Source organism: Chiloscyllium punctatum, chromosome 25 (genome assembly GCF_047496795.1).
Source record: "Chiloscyllium punctatum isolate Juve2018m chromosome 25, sChiPun1.3, whole genome shotgun sequence".
In the NCBI taxonomy this organism is placed as follows: Eukaryota; Metazoa; Chordata; class Chondrichthyes; order Orectolobiformes; family Hemiscylliidae; genus Chiloscyllium; species Chiloscyllium punctatum.
This window is the reverse complement of record NC_092763.1, coordinates 21683614-21701652: the sequence shown is the minus strand read 5'-3', so window position 1 is coordinate 21701652 and position 18039 is coordinate 21683614. Positions and strand designations below refer to the sequence as shown.

General features: G+C 42.3%; 1 protein-coding gene and 1 pseudogene across 2 annotated transcripts in view; one reads left to right on the top strand and one right to left on the bottom strand.

The window, feature by feature from the left end:
* LOC140495621 (sodium- and chloride-dependent neutral and basic amino acid transporter B(0+)-like) overlaps positions 1–18039 on the top strand; it is a 228720-nt pseudogene that overhangs the window by 55383 nt on the left and 155298 nt on the right.
* LOC140495745 (sodium- and chloride-dependent neutral and basic amino acid transporter B(0+)-like) overlaps positions 1–18039 on the bottom strand; it is a 31297-nt gene that overhangs the window by 3722 nt on the left and 9536 nt on the right. For both annotated transcript variants that reach the window (XM_072594798.1, XM_072594799.1), the window contains 7 exons: positions 15352–15492; positions 10741–10969; positions 6297–6422; positions 5517–5635; positions 3877–3976; positions 2225–2334; positions 1963–2133 (listed from right to left, as the gene is read on the bottom strand). In XM_072594798.1, the coding sequence (XP_072450899.1) occupies positions 1963–2133; positions 2225–2334; positions 3877–3976; positions 5517–5635; positions 6297–6422; positions 10741–10969; positions 15352–15492 (996 nt within the window). The remainder of the gene's footprint in view (positions 1–1962; positions 2134–2224; positions 2335–3876; positions 3977–5516; positions 5636–6296; positions 6423–10740; positions 10970–15351; positions 15493–18039) is intronic.

Below are 18039 nucleotides of genomic sequence, written 5' to 3'. Positions count from 1 at the left end.
GATGAAGGAAAGTATGCTGTATAGTTTCTTGACCACTCTATCAACCTGCACTGCCACCTTCAGGGTACAATGGACCTGAACACCCAGATCTCTCCGTACATCAATTTTCCCCAGGGCTTTTCCATTTACCATGCAATTTGCTCTCAAATTGGATCTTCCAAACTGCATCATCTTACATTTGCCCAGATTGAACTCCATCTGCCATTTCTCTGCTGAACTCTCCAATCTATCTATATTCAGCTGCATTGTCTGACAGTCCCCTTCACTAGCTACGACTCCATTAATCTTAGTGCCATCTGCAAACTTGCTAATCCAACCACCTATACTTCCTCCAGATCATTTATGTATATCACAAACAACAGTGGTCCCAGCACGGATTCCTGTGGAACACCACTGGTCACAGTTCACCATTTTGAGAAACTATGTTCCACTACTACTCTCTGTCTCCTGTTGCCCAGCCAGTTCTCTATCAATCTAGCTAGTACACCCTGGACCCCATGCAACTTCACTTTCCCGATCAGCTTTACCATGGGGAATCCTATCAAACGCCTGACTGAAGTCTATGTATGTGACATCCACAGCACCTCTCTCATCAATCAACTTTGTCAGTTCCTCAAAGAATTCTATTAAGGTGGGACCTTCCCTGCACAAAACCATGCTGCCTATCACACATATGCTGATTTTCTTTCAAATAGGAATAGATCGTATCCCTCAGTATCTGCTCCAGCAGCTTCCCTACCACTGACGTCAGGCTCACCAGTCTATAATTACCTGGATTATCCCAGCTACCCTTCTTAAACAAGGGGATAACATTAGCAATTCTGCAGTTTTCCGGGACCTCACAATGTTCAAGTATGCTGTAAGGATATCTGTTAACGCCCTAGCTAGTTTCTGTCTCGCTTCCCTCAGTAACCTGGGATGGATCTTATTTGGATTTGGGGACTGGTCCACCTTAATGCCTTTTAGAATATCCAACACTTCCTCCCTCCTTATGCTGACTTGACCTAGAGTAATCAACTACCCCTAACCTTAAAGTCTGCCATGTCCCTCTCCTCAGTGAATACCGACACAGAGTACTCATTAAGAATCTCACCCACTTTCTCTAACTCCACACATCACTTTCCTCCTTTGTCCTTCAGTGGGCTAACCCTTTCTCTAGTTACCTTCTTGCTCCTTTTTCTGAATAAAAAGCCTTGGGATTGTACTTAAAGTTATTTGCTAAAGATATTCAATGACCCCTTTTAGCCCGCTTAACTAAAACCATTGTTTTAATTGTGTAAATGTTATAAATTATGTTTTTTTGTAACACTGAAGTCTCCATAGCCCTATCAGACCATAAGGATGCTCTCTCATTAGAGAGTGAGGTGACTGGTGGTGGTTTACCCTGAGGGTCACCGTGCCTCAGACAAGGGAGAGCTCCTGGAGGAGAGTTCTTCTTGGTAACCTCTGCTGGTACAGGAATTGGCATCACTCAGCATCACCAACTCACCATCCAACCAACTGAGCTAACTGACCCACCTTGTTTTAATTGCTTAATTAACACAATTCATATGTTTTGTGATGAACCCTTGGTACTTTCAGGTAAAGAGCCTTTGTAATTTTACTATTTTTCCTCACTCTGACCCTAACTGCTGTGCATTCTTATGTTTATATGTTCTGTCTCTCACTGTCACACTTTGCAGTTATCCTTACCTGATCCTTACACAGACCAATAACACTATGAATTACACCTCAGTGACGTCTTCGCACACACAACCTCCAATGCACGCCCATTACTCCAGCTTCAATCCCTAACCAAGATGGTATTCACAGTGAACTAAACTGAGCATGAGTGGAAGTAGAACAAAAAGGACATCTTGACTTTGAAAGGATATGCTGTGTGTTGAATCTATTGGAACTCCAAAGCCTAATTTTATGTTCTCTGTTGTTTAACTGTTAAAAGATTTCAAAGCTGTCCCTCACCTGCCGCAAGGTGGAGCCCTCAGCTTGGACAACTCTCACTACGGCCACAATGGGGATCCACATAATACAGAAGATGGCCATACACCAGCCCAATGCTCTTGACCAGACAGGGTATTCAACAGGTCCATATGTTGGAGGGGTGAGTGTTGCTAAGGACCAGATTAAGACTGCCTGAATGAAATGATACAAAACTAGATCAGAAACAGAATGAGAGATTGACTATTTTCAGTTTAAATCATAATAATGTGTAACATCTCCTTACCACCAGCAAACACGGAGAGATCAGAATCCAACAGATTCTCCACCAGAGCCAGAAGAGCCAAGTCCTTTCCCCAATCATCATCTCAATGTCCTTGATGAATCTGTTTATCCCTGTACACAACAAGGAAGCAGAAAGACACCATCAGTCACTCTGTCCTGTCTTCAGGGCAGCTTGTTTACTATCGAAGTTCATCTTGTACAGGGTGGCCCACTAATGAACAGGTTTAACCGGAGAAGGGGTCACTTGGCATTTTAAGGATAAGGAAATTGAACCCTGTCACCAAATGATCAATCTTTCCCTCCGATTTTGGGAACAAGGGTCTGTCCATCCCAGCACAAATTGGAAACATGAGTTTTCCTGGAATGAGTTCTTCTTGGGTGAAGAAGGTAATGTGGAATTTGAAACACAAACAGATCAGTCATGACCGTATTGATGGTGGAGCAGGCTTGAGGGGCCGATTGGCCTATTTCTGCTGTTGCTCACATGTTTCTGTATTTAGGGCTTGTTACAAACATTTCAGTTTCATATTTTACAAGTCCTTAGAGATGTTGATAGGTCATGACATCATGGTAGAGGAAGCTGTTCAAGTTGGGAGTGGAAATGTGATTAACCTCAAGGCTACTGCCCGTATCACTGACAAACTGACTCTGGATAAATAAAACAATGGAGTTAAATGTGTGGCTCAGATTGGTGTGGGAAGTATAGGGTTCAGTTCGTGAGACACTAGGATAGTACTGTGGTCAAAGGAAAGTGTTCCATTGGGGTGGACAGGCCTCAGTTGAACCACACTTGGGGTGGGGAAAGAGAATTATAGAGCTGTACAGCATGGAAACAGACCCTTTGGTCCAACTCATCCATGCCGACCAGATATCCTAAATTAATCTAGTCCCATTTGTCAGCAGTTTGCACATATCCCTCAAAACAATTCCTATTTATATATCATGCAGATATCTTTCAAAATGTTATGATGTCGAAATGCAGGTGTTGGACTTGGGTGGGCAAAATTAAAAATCACACAACACCAGGTCTGTTGGACTATAACTTGATGTTGTGTGATTTTTAACTTTTAAAATGTTGTAATTGTACCAGCCTCCATCACTTCGTCTGGCAGCTTATTCCACACATGCACCACCCTCTGCAAGAAAAAGTAGCCCTTTAGGTCCCTTTTAAATCTTTCCCCCTCACCTTAAACCTATGCCCTCTAGTTTTGGACTCCGCTAGCCCAGGGAAAAGGCCATAGCTAAACACCCTATCCATGCCCTTCATGGTTTTATAATCTTCTATAAGGTTATCCCTCAGCCTTCAATGCTTGATGGAAAATAGCCCCAGCCTATTTAGCCTCTCCTCAAAGCTCAAACCCTACAACCCTGGCAACATCCTTGTACATCTTTTCTGAAACATTTCAAGTTGCACAACATCCTTCCCATAGTAGGGAGACCAAGGCTGAACACAGTATTCCAAAAGTGGCCCAACCGATGTCCTGTAAACCGCATTTAACAAAGAAGAGCACTTGAATTCTCGTCACCTTCTGATATAAAGAGCTATCTACACCACATCCAGCAGCTGATTCATTTGGTCTGATTTTATTAAAGAAACTACAAAGTGCTGTAATTTAATTGATTTTGTTTCAGTATTTTCCAAGATTCACTGACCATAGATCCAGCTGAGACCGATGAGTTGCAGGAGAGCTGTTATAAAGAGAATCCAGTCCGTAGCGTAATGATCGACAAAATTTAACCAGTAAATCCCAGCCTAAAATTACATGGAAAATTCAAAAATGTTACACAGGAAAATTATTAAGTACTCTTACTTTCAAACTCAGACTTTAAAGAGGTTTGTAATATGAAGACCTATGGGTAAATAACATAATTCTAATTAAAGTAAAATCTGAAATCTGATGGAAATCTGAAACAGCCACAGAAAATACTGGAGAAACTTTCCAGGTCTGGCAGCTTCTGTACAGAGAGAAACTGAGTTACTGTTCCGAGTCTGGTATGACCCATTGTCAGAAATGTTCCAACACAATTCTAACTTGATGCTCAATATTCACTCATTCATTTACATCTGGGCATCTATTTCGTTGCTGTTCTCTCTTAGATATTGACAATTGAACGTGATTTTCGAAAATGAGAGATCAGAATTTACGTGCAGTGTTCTAAATGTGATCTCACGTGGGTCAAATGCTTTCTAGATTTAAACATGATCACCCTTTCTGTACATCTTAACCCTCTGTCTCCAGATTTAACTGCTGGGGAACATTGGGGGGTATTTTCCCAAATGCCATTAATACAGTGATCTCTCTCAGTATCTCAAAGTTCAGCAATATAACTTTGAGATCCACTACAAACTAGGCAGGAAAGTAGTTTCTTCAGACACAATGAGAGGTGTACCAAAGCCACATTAGACAGTGAATGTTTTACTAAAGTGACAAAACATTACATTAGAAAATATCGTCAATATCAATATGATGAGCATTGGACAACAGAACTGTAACCGCTTCAATAAAAATAGATAAGTGGTGACATTTTGGAAAATTATTATCGAAATCTGGCTTGATGTGAATACAAGAGTTGCTAGATACACTTCAAGGGTTTTAGCCATACAGAGATGAAATAGAAGTTTCTTAAGAGGCATGACTTTCAAAGATAAACAGATGCTTATAGCTGAAGCTCTTTACCAAGCTATATTGCCACATTATACCGGGGCATATGGGCATAGAGTGAAAAAAGGCGTCTGTACAGCTCACTCTGTAATGGTCATGGATCAACAGGAACCCTGAGATGTCAGTGAGAATGTGTCAAAGTCACCCACCATATCAACAGAAAGGACCTCTCTACCCTTATAAGATTCCATTCTAGCCTTGGTTGAAGTTTGTAACATTTATTTCCCATCACTGGTGACATTTTTCACTAAGTTACTGACTAATTTTCTAATTTTCCAACCATCAGACATTGGAATGATAACTCAATTATACCCATAGCAGTTACAACGTATACAAAGCGTATTCCATTCAGTGATAACAAATGTGTCTGCTGAGAAATCTTATAACATAATAAACAGAATTGTGGTCCTGTTTCCCAGTCCTAGTGTGAGATTAGAATGTCTGAGAGTGAACTCAGAATCACAGCAACATATTAATATGAGAAGATCACTGCACAACATTAAACAGCTGCAAAAGGAAAGGACCAGAGCACAAGCTCTTGCTGTATTACTTCATCCCATGAATTTGATCAACTTTTAAGAGTTACTGAGTACATGTGATAGCAGCTCAAATCACTGAAATACAACCTACCTGTGTCACACATAGAAGGCCAACCAGATAAAATAACGAACAAACGCCAGCTGTCAGAAGAAGGCGCTTTGATCGGAGCAATGTAGGGAACTGGTCCTGCAGGGCTGTCAGAACTGTTTCTGATGAAGAAAATGTCAGATGAAGTGATTAATTAATAACTTGCACAATGACAGGACAAAATATCACTGGACACACCAAAGCCCTGGAGTTTGGAGTAAAAGGTTTCTGCATCCATTTCTCTAGCCCTGAGACATGTATTTTTTTCCCCAATTGTGTTCCTGGTGCTCTAATGCAGAGGATAACTGCATCATCGTTATCCTCAAATATCGTGTGGGGTGTTTCAACATGAGTGAGTTTCAACATTAGTAAGTGAGTTTGCTGACCATCCTGCTCACTATGAGGCAAGTAAATAAAAGTCCCCATCTCTTGAACAGCAATATCTGTCACAATTAAATGTGACGGGATAAATTCTAGGCATGAGAGCAAAGAAAAGAAATGGAACATGATCAAGATTAAAACCACTATAATAGATATCAAACACTACATTGTGAAATTGTTCAGATGTCGTGTTATTTTATTTCCCTTGAATTTTACTTTAAAGCAGTTGCTAAACAATAAAACAAAGAGATTGATTCTTCTTTCAGACAACGAGGAAACAATTGCTACAAAGAAATATTATAGATTTATCCACTAACATCACTGACAGCACTCTTTTGCTCAACTCTGTCATAATTCCTTCAAAAGAAATCAGTTGTTTAAATGATGCAATGCCATTTTTACCTAAACCACCGAACGATGTGTCAACTCCCAGAGTGAACAGCATGAAGAAAAATAAAACAGACCATAATGGTGCCCACGGCAACTGTACAAGGGCCTCTGGGTAGGCAATGAAGACCAAACCAAAACCTGAACAATGAACAGAATTGAAAAAAGTACAATTAATTTTGCTGTAAACAGGTTATTGACTTAAAATCCACTTAATTTATTATTTCTTAATTTGTCAACATTTGCAAAATTGTTCATTTCACCAGACTGCAATGATGTGCTGATATACGTTTACAATATAAATCATTATAATTACATCATATAACCAATCACTCTCAGTTAAGAATTTACAATATTTGGAAGCAGTGAACACTGAGTTCAGAGTGACGTTTGTATTCAAGGCAAAAAAAAATCTCTCCAATATGTTATTGAGACTGGCAATTTAAAGCAGGGAATAACGTTGGAGAATCGGGAATGAGAGAGAAATAATTGAACAGATAATTTAGTGCAGTGCGTTTCGTAAATTGTTAGGGGTTGCAAAGTGTAGATGCACAAATGGACCTCGGTAACTATGTTGCTAAGTCACTGATGATTAACGAGTATGCACAGCAAGCTATTAGGAAGCCTTGTGGAATGTCAGCCTGTATATCAAGAGAATTTGAGTAAAGCAATAGTGAAGTCTTGCTTCAATTTTGTAGGAGCTTGGTTACAGTTGAAAAGTGTGGTGCTGGAAAAAGCACAGCAGGTCAGGTAGCATCCAAGGAGCAGGAGAGTCAACGTTTCGGTTAAAAGCCCTCCATCATGAATATGGATGAGGAAGGAGACTGAGAAATAAATAGGGGGTGGGAGTACGGCAGGTGGGAAGGTGATATATGAATGCACATAGAGATGATTATGATAGTTTGTTGGGAAGAATGGAGTGGATAGATGGGATGGAAGATAGGCAGGTAGGACAGGACAAGATGGCAGGACCAAGGTAGAAGGTTGGATCTGGGATGGCGGACTGGGGTGGGCAAATTTGGATACTGGTCAAGTCAATGTTGATGCCACGTGGTTGGAGGGCCCTGCGGCGGAAGATGATGTGTCCTTCCTCCAGTTGGCAGGTGGCTTTGATTTGGTGGTGGAGGGGGTCGAGGATTTGCATGTCCTCAGGGGAGTGGGAAGGGGAGTTGAAGTGTTTGGCCACAGGGAGGTGAGGTTGTTTGGTGTGTGTGAAGCAGAAATGTTCCCTGAACCACTCCGTGTGTTGGCACTCGGTCTCCCTAATGTAAAGGAGACCACATCGAGAGCAATGGATGAGGTTCGAGGGTGTGCAGTAAAATCTCTGCCGGATTTGAAATGATCCTTTATTGCCTTGGACGAAGGTGAGGTGGAGGTGTGGGTGCAGGTTTTGCACCTTGTGCAGTAGCAAGGGAAGGTGTTGGGTGCAGGGGGTGGGTTGGTGGAAATTGTGGACCTAACAAGGGAGTCCCGGACGGAATGGTATCTGTAGAACACAGATTGAGATGGGGAGGGAGATATATCTCTGGTGGTGGGTTGTGAATGTAGGTGGCAAAAATGGTGGAGGTCAACGCACTGTATCTAGAGATTCATGGGGTGGAATGTGAGGACTGGGGGGTTCAATCCTTGTTGCGGTTGGGGGGACAGAGGTGCAGGAAGTGGAGGAGAGCTTGGTTAGACCACACCTGGAATACTGTGTACAGTTTGGTCTCCTTTTCTCAGGAAATATATCATTGCCATAGAAGGACTGCAATGAAAGTTCACTAGACATGTTCCCAGGTTGGCACAACTATCCAATGAAGAAAGATTGTGAAAACTGGATCTATAGTCTCTAGGATTTTGAAGAATGAGAGGTCATTACTTTGAAACTTACAAAATAGTTAAAGAGAATGTTCTGAATTTGAAGCCATGTGATGCACCTTTAAGAGAGAGTGAAAGCTGTTTTGCACTGAAAGCTTGCAGGCACCTGTCATGTGACTGATTAGAAGTCTCAGAGTGTATTGGAAAATTGAAAATATGTAACATTTGGCTGTAAACTAGATACTTCAGTTGTTTTGACCACAATTCAAATCTAACCAATCAATTTAAATTATGCCCCAGGATATTAAAACCCAACAGAATTTGAATTTAATGCTTTTGCCAATCTCGAACCAATGAGACGATCCAATGCTTGGGGCATAAAGAAGCAGATATTTTGACAGACAGGGAGAGACCAAGTGCCATCGGCAGACTAACTGCCAGCATCACACTCTCTATCAAAGGCACCTTTTTCACATGAAACATCTTTGCAGCAAAAGACTGAAGATGACCCAGGGAGAGCTACAGCCAGAGGAAGACAGGACACCGAAAACAACAGCCACTGTCTGGTTTTGAAATTAAATTGATGCAATTTTAATATGAGTTTTTATGGGAACAGTATATAGTTATACAGTGTGACATAGATAACAAACATTTAAGAGAAAGGAGGATTAGAGTTGTAAATAGTTGTTGTTTAATGTTCATTTTTAGAGTTAAAGAATACATTGATTTTTTTTTCTTTAAACAGTGAAGTTTGGGAGTTCTCTGTCTCTCATATTTTATCAGATTATGGGGCAAGGTGAGCTCTTCTGGGTGTTTGGTTTAATTAGTAGAAGGGTTCACCACAGTGTTGTAATAAGAATGACAGGATAGCTGCAAAGAAGATGTTTCTTGTGCCTGCAGAATCTAAAACCAGGGAGCACAATTTAAAAACGAAAGGGGATGTCACTTCGGGCCAAGATGAGGAGAAATCAGTTTACTCAGGGGTTGAAACATTCTCCACTTCAGAGGGCTGTGAAAGCTCAGTCTTTGAGTAGATTTAAGACAGAGATTGATATAATTTGAGGGGGGGTTGGGGGGGGGGGGAGGGGGGGGGAACGGGTTGGGTGTTGCTCTAGTGGTATTATCACTGACCTGTTAATACAGAGACGCACATTATTCTGGGCACCTGGAATCAAATCTCACCATAACAGCTGGTACAATTTGAATTCAATAACAATCTAGAATTAAGAGACTAATGATGACCACGAATCCATTGTCAATTATCATTTTAAAAAACTATGTTTCACTCACATCCTTTAGGTAATGAAACTGCCAACCTAATCTGGCCTACATGTGACTCCAGACCCAAGCCAGACTTAACTGCCCTCGAGGTAATTAGGGATTGGTAATAAATGCTGGCCTAGCCAATGACACTCTCATCTCATAAATATATTTTGAGAAAAAGATTCCCAGTGATGTACAGAGGTAGAGAATGGAATGAGTAAAAGGCACTGATCATTCAGGATTATACGGAGTAGAAAGGCAGACTAGACTGACTGAATGGCCTACCCCTGTCCCTATGTCCCTGCCCAGGTTCAGGCTGTAGAACCACTCAGTGATCAGGCTACTAGAATAATCAGATTGGTGTATGAACTATGTTTTATAACTTTACCCAGAATCATAGAATCCTTACAGCACGGTAATACACCATTTAGGCAATTGAGTCTGCACCAACCCTCTGAAGAGCATCCCACCTAGCCGCAGACACCCACCCTATTCCTGCGTTGCCCTAGCCTGCACAATCCTGGACATTACCAGACAATTTAGCATGGCCAATCCACATAAACTGCACATCTTTGGACTGTGGGAGGAAACCAGAGCACCCAGAGGACACCCACACAGACATTGGGAGAACGTGCAAAACCCACACAGCCAGACAGTCACCTAAGGCTGGATTCAAACCCAGGTCCCTGATGCTGAAATGGAGCAGTGCTAACCACTGAACCACAGTGCAGCCCTGGTCATTATTACTTATTTATTACAGCATCATCAACAGATATAACTGTTGCTCTTTGGAGGGTCAGTGTAGACTTGTTGGGCCGGAAGGCCTGTTTCCACACTGTAGGGAATCTAATCTAATTTAACTGGCATTGCACAGAATGTTCATATGAAACTGGTTTTTCACATAAAAAACTTTCAGGAAAATGTGCTTTCAACAATTTATGATTTGAGACCACAATACAGTACTTTAATTGATGTCATAAATAAACAAAAGTGTTTCAGATTAGAAGTATAAGTTGACATTGTGGAATTCATTCAAATTTTCTTCATAAAAAATTAAACATGGCTCATATAAACAGTAACTCTAAGTTAAATAATAGATGTTGTACTGGACTATAATGCTACTTGATTGCTTTGATATTGCCGTTTCTGCGATTATTTCAAAAGCTCACTTTTAAGAGCTAAGGTTCAATTCCAGGTATTCCATTGCATTATTCAGCTCCAATCTCCGTCCAGTATAAGTCAAACATCATGGCAATGTGTTGCTCTTCAGAGCCTGGTTATCGATTTGGATCTGAGGATTGATCATAGTGCCTAGACACTAGAACGTCAGGTTGATTCACTTCAGACAGCACATTAAAGCTGTCTGACCCTGAATATTTAGAACAGCTCTAATTACCTGACTGTGCAACCTCTGAAACAGGCTTGTCTTGTACATGAGCCATGTGTCCCAGGATGGAGAAGATGACAAATCCAGCAAACACACTCGTAGCACAATTAACCATGCAGACAACGATGGTATCTCTGTAGCAGTCGTTATGGAACTTGTTATAGGATGACAATGCTACTAAACTGCCCCAACCCACTGAAATGGAAAAGAAAATTTGCGTTGCAGCATCTTTCCAGACCTGGTAAATAGAAAATAGAATTAGTGTCTGGAGGGAAATGAAACACAAACTTATTCAAAGGATAACATGATGTTAACCTTGAAAATCATATGAGGACACATATGTTTAATCCATGGTGGACTGACCAAAGTAGCTCCCTCTGGATTAACAGTATCTCTTATTAAACAGGACGGTCATCATTACTGTTAATCACTTACTGCCAAATTTCCCCTGGGATGTCTGATATATTCTTCACCAGCCATGGGTTTCAGTGACTGACTCCAGAAGGCAGAAGGCATTCAACAAAGTGTCACATGAAAGCCTGCTGCCGAAGTTAAAGGTGCCTAAGATAAAGGAGGTATGCCCCATGGATCAGTATTGGGATTCAATTGTTTACGATTTAAATAGATAAATTGTAGTTGTGGACCAAGTCTAGTGTTTTAAATTTCTCAAATGGCACTAAAATGGTTTGCAGAGCAAAGTGTGAAGAGGACGTTTAAAGTCTGCAGAGGAATATAGATAGTTTAAGTGAGTGGCAAGGGTCTGGTAGATGGAGTACAATGTTAGGAAGTGTGAGGTCATCCATTTTGGTCAGAATAACAAGAAAATGAACTATTATTTAAATGGTGAAAAATTACAGCATACTGCAGAGCAGAGGGACCTGGATGTCCTTGTGAATGAATCACAAGTAGTTGGTTTGCAGTTGCAGCAGTTAATTAAGAAGACAAGTGGTTTATGGTCCTTCATTGCTGGAGGGATGGAGTTTAAAAGCAGGTTTAATATAAATGGAAATCAAATCCAATTGCTGTCAGAAAATTTGAGGAAGTAATAGTATTCACTATTTTCTATTCACAAACACTGCTGTGTTTTTGGACTGAATACAAAATTCCAGCTGTATAATGCTGCAGCTGTACAGGGTGCTGGTGAGGCCACACCTGGAGTACTATGTACACCTTTGGTCTCCTTATTTGAAAAAGGATTTACTGGCACTGGATGGGGGTGCAGAGGAGGTTCACTGGGTTGATTCTGGACTTGAGAGGGTTAGCTTATGGGGAGAGATTGAGTAGACTCAATCATTGGAATTTAGAAGAATGAGGGGGAATCTTATAGAAACGTATAAAATTATGAAGGAATAGCTAAAGTAGAAGCAGAGAGGTTGTTACAACTGGCAGGTGAAATGAGAAGCAGGGGCATAGCCTCAAAATAAGGGGGAGCAGATTTAGGTCTGAGTTGAGATGGATCTCCTTCACCCAAAGTGTTGTGAATCTGTGAAATTCCCTGCCCAGTAAAATGGTTGAGGCTAGCTCATTGAATGTTTTTAAGGCAAAGACAGATAGATTATTGAACAGTGAAGGAATTATGGGTATGGTCAGTGGCCGGAGCATAAATGGAGCCGAGCCCACGAAGAGATCAGCTGTGATCTTATTGAATGGCGGGGTAGGCTCGATGGGCCGGATGGCCTACTCTTGCTCCAATTTCTGATGTTCTTAGTTCATTATTTGCAGCATTCACCATGTTGTACATCTCCATAACACGTTTCAGCACAAATAATGATTCATTTTAAAATTGTAGCAATATCACAGCAACCAAAGTGGTTTAATATCAACAGGTGCCAAGCAATAGTTGTTACTGGCCACTGTAAAACTACATTGTAATCTGCAGATTCATGTAGAAAGTGGATAAATAATATAAATGGAAATCAAATCCAATTGCTGTCAGAAAATTTGAGGAAGTAATAGTGTTCACTATTTTCCGTTCACAAACACTGCTGTGTTTTTGAACAGAATACAAAATTCCAACTGCTGTTATCCAGTCTATATTAGTCCACTGTCAGCTTCCTAAAATGGTATCTCCCAGTCTGCCTATTTGTACTCACTGTGGTCAGTGAAATCTCTATCCTTATGCTGTAAACTCAGAAATCTGTTTCACGCAATATTACATTGAATAACCTTTTAATGATGTGCAAGTGTTTATTTACTACCAGTCACAATCTCTGGAAGTTAAACTAACTACTGGAAGAATGATTTCACAGTATTGAAGTCACCTACTCAAACTTACACTTTCCTTTACTGCCTCAGTCCTTGCATTGTTAAGTTCAAAATACTACAATCTGATTGGTTAAGGATATAATCAGTGACTTTCCAATGTTCACTCCAGGTGTAGATTCTAAATTTCAGATGGAGACAATGTTGTCTCATTTATCCCTCCCACTTCCAGATACTTGCAGCACCAAATATCATTGAGACGGAGTGGATAAGGACAAGGCTCATCCAGAGTGGCCCTTTCTATGGCCCTGACACAGAAGAATGTGGTAAAGCCCAACGCCTTATCTTCACCATGGATATCCAATCCCTCTACACCTCCATTCGCCATGACCAGGGCCTCCAAGCCCTCCGTTTTTTCCTCTCCAGACGTCCCCAACAGTACCCTTCCACTGACACTCTCATTCGTTTGGCTGAACTGGTCCTCACCCTTAACAATTTCTCCTTTGAATCCTCCCACTTCCTCCAGACCAAAGGGGTAGCCATGGGCACACGTATGGGCCCCAGCTACGCCTGTCTCTTTGTTGGCTATGTAGAACAGTTGATCTTCCGTAATTACACCGGCACCACTCCCCACCTCTTCCTCCGCTACATTGATGACTGCATTGGCGCCACCTCGTGCTCCCGCGAGGAGGTTGAGCAATTCATCAACTTCACCAACACATTCCACCCTGACCTTAAATTTACCTGGACTATCTCTGACACCTCGCTCCCCTTCCTGGACCTCTCCATCTCCATTAGTGACGACCGACTTGACACTGACATTTTTTACAAACCCACTGACTCCCATAGCTACCTGGATTACACCTCTTCCCACCCTATCTCTTGCAAAAATGCCATCCCGTATTCCCAATTTCTCCGCCTCCGCCGTATCTGCTCCCAGGAGGACCAGTTCGACCATAGGACACACCAGATGGCCTCCTTCTTTAGAGACCGCAATTTCCCTTCCCATGTGGTTAAAGATGCCCTCCAACGCATCTTGTCCACATCCCGCACCTCCGCCCTCAGACCCCACCCCTCCAACCGTAACAAGGACAGAACGCCCCTGGTGCTCACCTTCCACCCTACAAACCTTCGCATCAACCAAATCATCCACCGACATTTCCGCCACCTCCAAAAAGACCCCACCACCAGGGATATATTTCCCTCCCCACCCCTTTCTGCCTTCTGCAAAGACCGTTCCCTCCGTGACTACCTGGTCAGGTCCACACCCCCCTACGACCCACCCTCCCATTCTGGCACTTTCCCCTGCCACCGCAGGAACTGTAAAACCTGTGCCCACACCTCCTCCCTCACCTCTATCCAAGGCCCTCAAGGAGCCTTCCACATCCATCAAAGTTTCACCTGCACATCCACCAATATCATTTATTGTATCCGTTGCTCCCGATGTGGCCTCCTCTACATTGGGGAGACTGGGCGCCTCCTAGCAGAGCACTTTAGGGAACATCTCTGGGACACCCGCACCAATCAACCAAACCGCCCCGTGGCCCAACATTTCAACTCCCCCTCCCACTCTGCCGAGGACATGGAGGTCCTGGGCCTCCTTCACCGCCGCTCCCTCACCACCAGACGCCTGGAGGAAGAACGCCTCATCTTCCGCCTCGGAACACTTCAACCCCAGGGCATCAATGTGGACTTCAACAGCTTCCTCATTTCCCCTTCCCCCACCTTATCCTAGTTTCAAACTTTCAGCTCAGTTACTGTCTCCTTGACTTGTCCGACCTGCCTATCTTCTTTTCCACCTATCCACTCCACCCTCTCCTCCTTGACCTATCACCTTCATCTCCTCCCCCACTCACCCATTGTACTCTATGCTACTCTCTCCCCACCCCACCCTCCTCTAGCTTATCTCTCCATGCTTCAGGCTCACTGCCTTTATTCCTGATGAAGGGCTTTTGCCTGAAACGTCGATTTCGCTGCTCGTTGGATGCTGCCTGAACTGCTGTGCTCTTCCAGCACCACTAATACAGAAAAATGTGGGTCAATATTGGCTTCATACGTCAATGAGGCATTTCACCTGAAACTCTTAGACCTGAATCAGTTCCAAGATTTCAGAAAGAAGGAGGCACGAAGGAGGAATTCTGTTGCATCCCATTCCTTGTCATCATTCCCCAACAATTTCCATCCTCTCTTCCACCACAGACCATGACTGACCCTCTTTCCTGCTAATGGCAGGATGATCTTGACACTAAATTGACTCTTTTGAATCCATCACAAGCTCAATTAAAACTTTGCAATAACTAAATCTGGTTTACTGACATTTAGTGAAGGACTCATAAGTAAGGCACTGATTTTAAATTGACTATCCCAAAAAGAGTAAAAATATAATAAAGACTCAAGAATTCATATTGCTGTATTTACCTCAGCATCAGCCAGTCTGGAGAAGTCTGACTGGCTTCCGATGTAGAATTCAATTCCTTTAGAAGCTCCCTCCAGGGTAACCCCTCGGATCAGGAGTATTGTCAGAACCACATAAGGGAATGTCGCAGTGAAATAAACCACCTGAGCGCGGAGAGAACATTGTTAGATTTTCCTGTATTAGTGGTACAAAAGAAGAAAATAAAATCTCGAAGCAGTAAGAGGCCATGCGGCCCCACCATGCAATAAGATTCTGGCTGATCAGGTGCTAACCATACCTTTTCTTTCCTGCCTGATCGCCCAACACACCCCCTCTCCATAGCCTTTAATTCTCTTGATAAATTATTGATTTAAAAACTTTGCCTTGCATATATTCAATAACCCAGATTCTACTACTTTCTGAGGAAGAGCATTTGATAGATTAAAAATGCTCCGAAGCAACAGATTCCTCTTCACTCTACCTTACTTGGAGATGCCTGATTTTGAAATTGTGCTCCCTGTTCTAGATTCTCCCATGAGGAGAAAAAGCCTGTGAAGATCATTCAGAATTTTTGAAGGTTATTTCTCGGTCTCCTGAAGTTCTGTTACTTTAGACCCAAACTGCTCAAACATGTGTTTTGTAAGATAAACCTTTTATTTGAGGAATTAGCACAGAGAGGTTGACAGAGCTGTCTCAAAAACAAGTACGCCCCTTAAAGAAGGAGACCAAAACAGTTGCTGCTGTACCTTTGCAGCAAGACTTGCCTACTTTTATACTCCATTCTCCTCGCAATAAAGACAACATTATCCAACTAAATGGCAAACTAACAGGATTCTCATCAGTGTGTCAAGTGTAGCAGAAGACAACCAGGAGAGGAATAATGACATGGAGGATACACACAGGATCACATTTTCATGTGGTTTCACAGGGTTTGCATCTTGAGCTAGTGCTTTGCAAGACCTTGTTATAAATGTGCTCATTTAAAAAGTGTTAAACCCACTGATAAAACAATAGAAATAACAAAATAAAGATAATCAAATAAAGTTAATTACATTTTATTTATTTGAGGAACAAAAACATGAATACACATGTACAATCAGTTATTACTGAGCAGACTTTGACAATGTACCAGGACTAGCTGCAGACCTAGCTAAATTATTCCACTACAATGTGGAAAATTGTTCAGGTATGCTGCATCTTCAAAAAGCAGAACAAATCCAATCTGACCGAGTAATGCCCCATCAGTACATTCTCTATCGTCTGTGATGTGATGGAAAGGATAGTTGACATTCTAGCAACTGTTCCTTACTCATTAGCTACTCAATTCAGGCTCCTCATGCTCACTGAGCTCCTGACCTTACAACAACCTTGGTCCAAGTATGGTTACAAGAGCCAAACCCTGGAGGTGAGGTGAGAGAGACTGCCCGAGACAGCACAGCAGCATTTGACTGGATGTGGCCACAGTGAGTCCTGGTAAAATTGAAGGGAATGGAAACCGACAGCAGGGTGGGGAATGGAGGGGTGAGAACTTTCCACTGGCTGGAGTCAGACCAAACACAAAGGAAATTGGTTGTGGTGACTAGGGACTCAGCAACTCATCCCCAGGACATCTCTTTTGGAGTTGCTCACAATCAGGTCTGCAACCCAGCCACCTTCAGCTCTTCATCAAATGTTTTTACTCCATCATAATGTCAGAAATGGGGATGTTTGCTGAAGATTGCACAAAGCTCAATACCATTCCCAACTCCTAGGATAGTGAAGCAGTTCATGCCCATATTCAGGAAGAGTTGGTAACATTTAAGCTTGAGCTAAGCAAACTTCACTGCATTCAAGTACCAAATAATGACCATATAATCCCTATAGTGCGGAAACAGGCCGTTTGGCCCATCAAGTCCATACCAATCCTCCAAAGAGCATCTCAGCCAGACTCACCACCACTCCTTACCTTATGCCAGTAATCCTGCATTTTCTATGGCTAACCCATCTAGCCAGCACATCCCTGGACACTATGAACAATTTAGGGTGGCCAATCAACCCAACCTGCAGATCTTTGACTGTGGGAGGAAACTGGAGCACCCAGGAAATACACGCAGGCACGGGGAGAATGTGCAAACTCCACACAGACAGCCCCAATGAGGAAATCAAACCTGGGTCCCTGGTGCTGTGAGGCAGCAGTGCTAAACACTGAGACACTGATGCCGACCGTCTCCAATGAATGAGAATCCAGCCACCTTCCTGTGGCATTTATTCATCCTCGGGGTTACCACTGACTAGAAACCTCAATGGACCATCCATATAAATATTGTGGCTACGACAGCCATTTGGAGGTGGGACACTCTGTGGTGAATGGCTCTTTTCCAAATCTTCCCAAAATCTAACCATCATTTATAAGGCCCAGGTCAGCAGAGTGATGGAATACTCCACACTTGCCTAAATAAATGTGCCCCATAACACTCATGAACCTCTCCACCGTCCATGACCGAGCAAGCCTCTCAGTTGGTGTTATGTATTTAATTAGTTGAACTTAGGAGAGATACTGAGCTATTTGCAGGTTTATACAACTCCCAGTTTGTTAACACATTCAAACAACGGTATACAGCTTTCCAGAGGTATGGCCAACTCAGTGAAATCTATGCAGCTTCTTCTTACATGTTTCTATTATGTGATCTTTCACATCATCTCGATGGGAAATGCTGTTTGAGACAATAAAC